The sequence below is a fragment of the Benincasa hispida genome, unplaced genomic scaffold (assembly GCF_027475165.1).
Source record: "Benincasa hispida cultivar pf3 unplaced genomic scaffold, pf3_genome.v1.1 HicScf293, whole genome shotgun sequence".
Lineage (NCBI taxonomy): Eukaryota > Viridiplantae > Streptophyta > Magnoliopsida > Cucurbitales > Cucurbitaceae > Benincasa > Benincasa hispida.
In genome coordinates this window covers 30,357-40,509 of record NW_028326375.1, presented here as the reverse complement: position 1 = coordinate 40,509, position 10,153 = coordinate 30,357, and the positions used below count along the sequence as shown (strand labels likewise).

At 34.8% G+C, this 10,153-nt stretch overlaps 1 protein-coding gene across 1 annotated transcript; it reads right to left on the bottom strand.

Annotated features, from left to right (window-relative positions):
• Nucleotides 1–456: 456 nt before the first annotated feature.
• LOC150030336 (uncharacterized) lies at nucleotides 457–792 on the bottom strand. Its single transcript, XM_090309816.1, has one exon. The coding sequence runs from the start codon at nucleotides 790–792 to the stop codon at nucleotides 457–459; it is 336 nt and encodes a 111-aa protein (XP_090165942.1).
• Between the last annotated feature and the right edge of the window lie 9,361 nt (nucleotides 793–10,153).

Below are 10,153 nucleotides of genomic sequence, written 5' to 3'. Positions count from 1 at the left end.
TACATTTTCTACGAAATATATCTATTATGTAAAGTAAGCCCGAGTCCTCCCATTACCACGGCTGAGACGACGTGTCCAATTCCAACACGCATCGTCATCTCCACAACTTCTAGTTGCCGCTAGGAACTAATTCCCTGAAATGAAGAATAAACATGGTTAGTGGTATCTGAATCAATTATCCAGGCTGAATCGTCATACTTCACTAAACAACTCTCCCATACAAGTAAATCACATTTACCTTTCTTGACCTTTTTCTTTTTTGCCAAGTATTTGGGACAGTTCCTCTTCCAATGTCCCTCATGGTTGTAATGGAAATAGATTCCTTTTGCAACCTTGGCCTTCTTGCCCTTCTGGGCAACAACTGGTGGGTTAGCTTTCCCATTTCCACCTTTCTTCTTTTTCCACTTTTTGGTGTCAGAAGAAGAAGACACAGGCTTAGTTCTAGAGGATGATTCCCTATGCCCCTTCCTTTTGTTCCTTGATTTTCATCAAGGACTGTAAAGTCTGTAGCTCATTAAGCAAAGTGGTTAAGTTGTAGTCAATCCTATTCATAACAGCATTGCTACGAAACTGTAGAAAACTTTCAGGCAAAGATTCCAAGATGAAGCTAGCCTGATTGGCCTTATTGATGATAGACACATTCATCTCCGTCACGTTGAAATGGACCATTATGTTGAGAACATGTTCTCTAATAGATGCCCCATTTTGTATATGAGCATTGAAGATATGTTTTAGAGCGTCATGTCTGGGTTGCGCGGATGGTTGCCCAAACATCCCCCGCAGAGACTCCATGATCTCACAGGCAGTGATTATCGACTCTTACTTCTCGGTCAAGCTTTTAGAAAAACTAGCTAAGATATACATTCAGGCCTTCTCATTTTCCCGTACCCAATGCTCATATGCCTCTCAAATGTTTCGAGTGGCATTTTGAGCTGGTACAGGAGAACAATCCTCCATTAGGACAAATCTAAGGTCATCAATGATTAAAGTTGTGTTGATTGTGTCTTTCCATGTAGTATAATTTTCGTCAGTAAGTTTGTCGGCAGCGAGTAAGTTTAGTGTCACGGAAGTCATAATGTAATTTGCTGAAACCATAAAATTTATTTATATTAGTATTATATGCATTAACCCATTTGCAAAAAACCAATCAAATTTAGCAAAATAATCTAATGCACCCTAAGTTACATCTATTTTGTAATGATGTTCAAGTGAGACAGAACAAAAGCCATCGTAGGATGATCAGATGCCTCTTCACTAAAATGAGACTATCTCAACCAATAGACAGAACAATCCCTTATTACTGTAACTATCAGTCACCATTGTTTGGTCCATAAATTGTTAAACTCGCTTAACATTTTCTTGTAAATGTAATCCCTCATTTTAGATCCTAGAGTTCCGCCTCAATGAGCCAACTATAGGGAAAAACTGATTGGGGAAAAAACTAAAGCAACCCTATCCATTTCTGGAGTTTGAAGTAAAGAATCATGCAAATGTCATCCATAGGAGGACACAAACATGAAGGAGTATATCAGTATGCAGCAGAAGCAACAAAAATCAATAAGCATTCTAATTCATTAATTTTGATTGTAAATAAAGCATGCTCATACAATAATAAGAGGGTTTCAAGTAATACCTTTGTAGAACTTCTTTAATCTCAAAATCAGCTGCAAATCCTCTCCAAATCTCGTTGTGAACCTCCTCAAGATCTTCCCCACTATTCTCTTGGAGATTTAGATTGAGTTGTGGGAATCTAGATAAGCTTGAATGAAGGGAACTTGGAGAAGAGCTCACTGCACCATCCACTTAAAGAACACCTTTCTTCAACTCAATTTTTTCAGTAAAAAAACTCTATTGATACATGCCTCAATTCCACTTCCATCTTCTCTATTTATTGCAGGACATTCATGCAAAGAAGATGGCTACATGAGATGTAGCTCATGCTTGGATTATTGAAGCCAAACTTAAGTGGGTTTAATGTGAGCTAGTTGAAGGTGTTAATGGAAAAAAACCATAATTCTATTTTGTGTTTTTCAAACTTTTCAATTTTACCAAATGATTTCAAAAATGAAAACTTTATTAATTTTATAAAATTAATTTCACAAATTAATCTTCTAAATAAAATTAATAAATAATTAATTAAACAATTTAATTAATTCTAATTAATTTAATATCAAATATTAAATTAATTTTACACAAATTCCACCTTCATGAATCCCTATTCATAAATTTAATATTTAAATCCTATTTAAATATTTAATTAATTCTCCAATTTCGTATAATTCTAATTTGAACATTTCAAATTAACTTATCACGCTACTTTAAAGTTAATCCATTTACGAGCTAGTAGGGGACCTCACGAACCTACAGATCATGGGCTTCAACGGTCCGAGATTAATTGACTAAATCTTTACACCGATTTACACTCCATTCGTTAACTAATGGATCACTCCACTAAAGGCCATAGTTGCATTCCCCTCACTGTAAATATATTATGTCCACATGATTTAACCATAATTATTAACTCGACCCTTCACAGGTTGTTCGTAATAACAGTTGGATCAAATGTTTATTTTACCATCGAGATTACATCTTGTTCTTTAAGTTCCTACTGATCCTCTAATGAACAATTTATTTTGTGATCTAGTCACTAAACCAAATTCCTCTCAACCTAGTGAGAGGGTGTAGCCTCTAGTTCAAGACTTGGATTCAGTACTTAAGAGAACAACCTTTCTCCTATTCCCAAATCGGGTAGACGTGAATTTGGTCTTACAGCCTATGTCTCCAGCTATCTACTTGGTCTTACCCCTGAAATGAGAGGCTTATTGAGCCGGCGCTGTTGAGCCAACCCTCACCTATGCAAATCTAAGGATAATCCCAAATAAATAGGAGTTCATAGTTAGCTTAGGATTAAGAACGAATTACCTAGGTCATCTAAGTGAAATAGTCAGTCTTATACAGTAAACAACATTATAAAGTAAGAGTGACCTATTTCTTGGTCCGATCTTATGCAAACTCATTGCGTAGGATGCCCCCACTCCTCATGTCAATACATGGACGAATCTGAATCACTTCGTTTGTAGTATCTTTACAACACTTTGTAACAACTATAGAGTAGGCCGCATCCAATAGTGTTACCAGAATAAGGTACCCAACCTTAATCATGTATTATAGACTGTTTTGGTTGTTTACTCGAACTCGATCCATCTCTATGTCTCTACATAAAGTTCAAGTATTCATATAATAGCCATGGATCTTAGTTTATAGGATTTAGACTTTTACATATGCAATTTATAGAATCAATAATAAGTTTATTAACTATCGAATATGTTTATCTTTCAAAAACTGCGAGTTTTAGACATAAAACCCAACAAAACAAAGGTACCTCGAGGTCGAGCATGAAACTTTACTACAAATGAATGAGAGAGACCGTGGGTTGTGTTGATACACATCCTGTAAAACTCGAACCTTACTTTCCCTTTTTTTTTAATATGTTTATTGTTGAGTTTAGTAAATTAAGGGGGTTTAATATTTAAGTTAGATTAGAATTGTGGAAAAATGGGTAAAGGATAAGTTTTGAAAGAAGAAACTGTTTAAGTATGGCAAACTTGGCTCTTGAGTAATTATTAAGCTAGCCTTGCAAAAAGAAATTTTGGCTAAGTGTTGGTCATGAAGAATGGTGGCTGAGCATCGAGTAAGCACAAGGCAGGCATCGAGTAAATGTCATCGAGCATCAAGTATGTGCGATCGAGGAAGGATCGTGTATCAAGTATGAGTGATCGAGGAAGGGTCGTGCATCGAGTATGAGTGATCAAGGAAGGACCGTGCATCGAGCAAGCCATCGAGCATCAAGTTTTCCATCGAGTATTCTCTAGAATACCATTGAATTTTCCATCGAGTAATTACCAATTACCTTCGAGTTTTGCTCGAAATGTTTAGCTTTAAACTTTTCTTTTATTTATCCATACAAATGGCTTAATCTGGGCCCTTAATCTCCACTAGTGGGTGAGGTGGCTTAAGAAGATTTCATGCAAAAGGCTGGGCGGTAGTATAAAAATAAAAATGGAACTTCAAGAGCTCGATTTGGACGATTCTTTCAGGGAAATCAAGCAATCTTGGTACCGTTGGAAAGATCTATGAGTCTAGTTTTTTAAGCTGAGCCACTAGAAGGAAGTTCTAGCCGGAAGAAGGCCGAAGAAGGAAGGAAGTGATGAAGGGTTCGTTTTCGAGCGATTCTGGGTCTTCGACGAAGAATCTTAGATCTAGGCCGAACCACATGGAATTTCAAGCTAGAAAATTAAGGTAATAATTTTATCACCATTATAAATAAGTTTGTAGAAGGAAATTTTGCAAGATAAGGTTTGGAGTTTAAGTTACATATTTTGGAATTTAAACCTAGAAATTTTTGAACAAGCAAGCAGTTCGTGGTTTAGGGCCATTGAGGAATATTTAAAGCCCCAGATCAAACCACAAGGATTTTTACGCTAAAATTTTAAGGTAAGTTGTTAACACAATTATGAGCATGTTTAAAAAATGCACTTTCTTAAAATGATTATGGTTTTCGAGTTATTGACATTAGAATCTGAATCTAGAATTTGTTAGACAAATTGGCAATTATTTGCTAAATGTGAGCTTGGTTTAAAAAGAGTAGTCTCAAAAGGGATACCAAGGTAGTAGCTAAATTTTTATTCTTATGTGTAGGAGCAACATCCATTGGGGAAGTCTACCAAGCCTAAAGACCCATGAGTGACTAAATGTCTTAAAAAATTTATATATAAAAGGTCATGCATTCCAAATGATTTTCACGCTAAGGTTTATGGGTTTTCCTAGCAACTAAAGTTTATACCTATGATTTTAAAGATTTTTATAGCATTTCTTAAGTATGATGTTTCAAGCTATTTAAATAAGTTTTACTAGTTCTAGTGCATGTCAAGACTGAATGTTAAAGTATTGTAAAAGCTAAATGTTTATATTTCGTGAAGCATGCATGTTGAAATGTGACAATGCTCTTATGGTGAAAACTAGGTAAATACTATGCCTAAAGCTTTATTTACACATGTTTTCTATGAATGGTACGATTCTAGTAAGTCGGATGCCGAAGGTATAGAAGGTATCCGAGGAAGTACCTAAGGTGTTGATGGTACTTAGTATACACCACATGCACGTAGGTAGTTAAGTATGAGAGGCCGAAGTATGGGTCTCTTGACCACAGTTCATTATAATGGGACCGAAGTATAGGTCTCATGACCATGAATGGATGTTGAGAGCTTGAGCTACGAACGCTCATTCTCAACTAAGGTTTTTTAATATGTACGAAAAATGATGTTATGTTTAATGTATGTTTCTATGAAAGTTGCTTGAGACTAATTTCAGCATGTTTATATGTTTATTATGTGTATGAAAGGTATGAGACGAATTGTTTTTCTATAAGTCACTCACTGGGCAACCAGCTCACGTTTCTCAATGTTTTTCTTTTTCCCAGGTAGTGGTCAGATTCCCCAAGGTTGAACCTGTTGCTGCTTGCCACTCAAGACTCGGCTAGGAAGGAGAAAGCTTAAGTTAAGGCTTGTAATTAATGTACACATGTTTATGAGAGGAGTGAAGGACTAGTGAATTTGTTTTTTTTTGGGACCCTTTGTATCTGTCCTCGTGTTATTTTGTTGTTTTGTTTGTCATTTCTTAGTTGTATTTGAGTTGCTTGTGCTGGTTCAAGTTACAGTTTATTGTGTCGCTAAGTCGTATTTGCATGACAGGGTTTTAAGCAGGTTATATAGATAAGTTAGGCAGTAAGTGCTGGCGAGTAGATTGGTAACTGTTGTCGTCACATCACCTTACGGTTTAAGAGGGTAATCGGGGAGGGGGTGTGACACGTTTCACTCCCACTTACTATAAACACTTTCTCTATTCACCTTGATATTAACCTATACAAACACCATCCGTAAGGGGACAAAAACAAAAGTGTCTCGAGGCCGAGTATAGATCTCATGGTGTGAACTTTTAGGAATAAATGTGAAAAAGTAAAATGAAGTATCATACACCTCATTTTCCTCCCACTGAGTGTTTTACCTACGGTTATTTAACTTAGGAAAATCTGGCCACTGATTTTTAACTAAGTGATTGTTTAAATTTGCCATAAGTAACACTTACTTTTGATAGTTAAACAACTTTGATTAATGTTTATTAAACACTTTAATAAACCACAATCAACCATTGCATGCTTGTAGCAAATCTCTCTAATTCACCTTTCTAGGTAAGTTCCCAGGTAGAAGTGTTACATATTCGTCAACTTAAATACTCTAGCCTAGATAGAATTGGACTTAGACAAAAGGTCCCTTATAGATACATTTGCTACAAATTTAATCTTTTAATCAAGTACCAATTTAATCCTATTAAAATGATCAAAAGATTAAACTTAATTTCTAATCTTATTAAAAATGTGATCTTAGGTCTATATGAATCATATTCTAAAACTATTTAAAAAATGATTTTAACCTAAGGTTTGCAAGCAATTCTAAATTATTGATTTTAATTTCTAATTTTATTTCATTATAACTTTTATAAAAATAAATGAAATAAATTAAAACCATACAATTACATTCATTGACACATTTAGTAAAAATATAAAAATTATAAAATTACCCAAAGTAGTGTCATGCTTCATGCAATTCCATTTCATTACTAACCATATATAACACTTATATAAATAAAGTAATGAAATAATTAATAACATACATCCATACATACATTCAACTATATATTATAACACTTATATAAATAAAGTAATGAAATAATTAATAACATACATCCATACATACATTCAACTATATATTATAACACTTATAATATAAATGATGCATAGCTATACTAGAAGAAATTTGGGCTTTAATGTCGGTTGGAAAAAGTGAAATCGGATGTATAATGTCGTTTTTTTTTTTAAAAAAAGAATCTTTAATGTCGGTTTTAAATCGACATTGAAGATGGGTTTTAATGTCGGTTTAAAACCGACATTAAAGTTGATATGTCCCTAAATCCCTAATCCGCCGCCTCTTCAACTTGCACTCCCCTCTTTTCACTCTCGTCATCGAAGAGACCACCGGCATATCCCCAAATCAAATCTTTCAAGCTGTCAAGTTATTAGGTAACCGAATCATCATTTTTCCTCTTCTTCATCTAGCTCTTTCGAATCGTCATTGTATTAATCTTCTATGGATGCGATATGCAGGTTCTAGAGTTAGCCGGAAATGCGGCGAGAGACAACAAGAGAAACATGATCATTCCAAGACACGTTCTATTGGCGATTAGGAACGATGAAGAACTTGGAAAGTTGCTCGCTGGCATAACTATTGCTAGCGACGGCGTTCTTCCAAATATTAACTCGATTCTGTTGCCAAAAAAGATGGATAAGGCTACAAAAGAGCTAAAATCTCCATCGAAGGGTGTAAAGTCTCCGTCGAAGGTGGCTTGAAGGTTGAATTGCAGAGTTAGGGTTGGATGAATATGTAATTTATGATCGTATTTTGGATGTCTCATTCCATCTTTTTTTTTTTTTGGTTTTTTTTTGGGTTGTAACTGTAGACGAAGAATTAGGGATTTGGGATGCAGGACTGTATTCGATATGGCTATTTTACTAATTTACAAGCGAGGAATCCTCATCTTCTATAATTCTTTTGTCGATCAAATTTTCTACCGTAGGAAGGATATCATTAATAGCTCTCCAAACAAAGTGTTTTATTTTGAATCGGATATGAATATTCCATTGAAGAGTATGATTTGGTATACATTCTTGATTTTTGATACCATCTACATCCATTATTGTTCTAATATTCACCTCTTTTATCAAAATGCCTTATTAATTTAGTCCCCCTAAGATCTTTCGACAGGCAAAGTGTCTCCCATTTGATCCAAGATCCCCACTGAAATCGCATTAAGATTTAATAATAAATTGTTTTGAGTTATTAAGCTTTGATATTTCCGAGCTCTTGCATCGATCGTGAATCTTGTTACCTTGAGTTTTCCTCCTTTTCTTTTATTTTCAAGACGTAATTCTTGGTTATGCAATTAAACTTTCTAATCTATTTGACAAGAAGGACAAAAACCTTCAAAGATAATTACTCCTCATCTTAACATCGGTGGGCCTATTAAGGCAGATGCTAGCAATGGAAATACAAAGATTTTTATAAATGGCCAAGAAATTACAAAAGTAGAGCTTCGGATGCTACAAGTAAATTTTGTACCTGTAACCTTTGTCTCTAGCATAAACTTCTAAAGTTAAAAGGGAATATTTGATCGTTGTAGTTGGATGGAGTTCAATGCACTGGTCATCCACACTTTTGGGTCAATGAGGATGGATCGTGCCAAGAGGAGGGTCAGAAGAACACCAAAGGGTACATATGGGGGAAGGTACTATCTTGTGCAAATAGACAGTTAATTTTGATTTTAGCTTACATATGTAGCTATAACTGGTCATATACTTGTTTTTAACTTCTTGATTATATTTTAGGCTGGAATGAAGCTTGTCTGTGCTTTGTTATCACTACTGGTTCCTTCTAAATCTTCAACTTATTCTGGGGAACCAGACAATAACCTTGTTTATAGAACTTTTCCTGACTACCTTGCTCTTCAAAAGCTCCTTTTAGTTGGTTATGATGGATCTGGGACAATTACTATATTCAAGCAGGTAGTCTCTAATTGGTCAATTGAGTATATGGTGCATCGTACCAATATCACTAGATAGTCTTTGGACAGTTCCATTAGTGGTTATATTATGAGAAATGGTGCTCCATTTATTTTATCTCTTAGATAATGAAGTTGGCAATCTCATTTTCTAAATGCTTTTGCAGTCAAAATTCTATATAAGGATGCACCTCTCTCTAAAGATGAACTTGAAATTATTAAGTTGAAGATCCAGATCAATGTGTACGGATATCTTGGTATAATTCTTGAAGGCCGTGAGCGATTTGAAGAGGACAGTTTGGCTGAAATAAGGAAAAAACTATCTGATGAAGTTGACCCTGCTGGTAGGAGTTATGATTCTTGCCTCAAAATCTATTCAAGGCATTAGACAAGTTACTGTTCATGTGCTTGCTAGTTACCTTGAACATCAATTTTGGATAATGACTTAGGCTTTTTAGATTTAGCATTCCTGACCTGCTTGATTATAAAGAAAAGACCAACAATCTAGTAAATTTCCAAGGTGCAAATGGTTATATTTGTAGTTGGTTGAAGTAATATCATCGAGGCACTGGGTAAATTTTTTTTATTTGTGCTATGTTCGTCATTTCTCCTATTAGTCTTGTTAGAGATAAGCCAGTGTACTTGTAGTGTTTACTAGTAGGTGTTGAATTGTTGGTTATCTATTTTATTTTAACTAGTCTATTTTTTTATTCTACATTTTGAGTGTAAAGTGTATGTACGTTGTGCTTGGTTAATGATCCCCTCAAGTTGAATATTCAAGCATTACCAATATCCCTATGAGCAATTGTCTTGGATATAAAATATTTTTAATTACACATGCCTTTCATCCTGATGTTTGTGTTTCTATTACCTTCTATTTGATAGTCATTTACGTCTTCTCTTGCATTGGTAAGACAACATCCTCATGCCTTATTATTTATTTTTAAAGATTTAAAGTCGATCTCTAGGTTTTTTTTTCTGTGGAAGAATTGAAGATGGTGTACATTGAAGATGGTGTAAAAGATTAAATCTTCAATGACAACCGATCTGCACAAGATGGTGGAGGTTGAGAACAACTTGAAGGAGCTTTTGCAACAAAATCTAGGTATAGCTCATCAAATTATGTCTATGTCTGTAGCATAGGAAGTAGGCATTTTCCCCTTGGATTTAACATTTGCTCAGCCTTTTGTATTTGTATGTTCATGTTCTTGGGTCAAAAGAATTTTGCTGGTGTGGTGTTGAGAGTTCTGATTGTATTTGTTTGGTCAAAAGTAAACTCTGCGTAAATCTAAATATGCCTCCGCCTCCCATGTTCACCAAGTTAGCTCATGTTCCATCTTTTGATTGAGTTTCATTTGACTTATTGAGTTTTAGTTCATGAGTTGATTTCATTAACTAAGTATATTTTAGTTCACAAGTTATTGAGCTTACTTTTTGAGTTGAGTTTATGTGCTTGTGTGTTTATTAAATTCATTTAGTTTCA

What these genes read in the sequence shown, in the direction of transcription:
- LOC150030336 (XM_090309816.1), bottom strand. Translation starts at nt 792, where the DNA reads ATGGAGTCTCTGCGGGGGATGTTTGGGCAACCATCCGCGCAACCCAGA.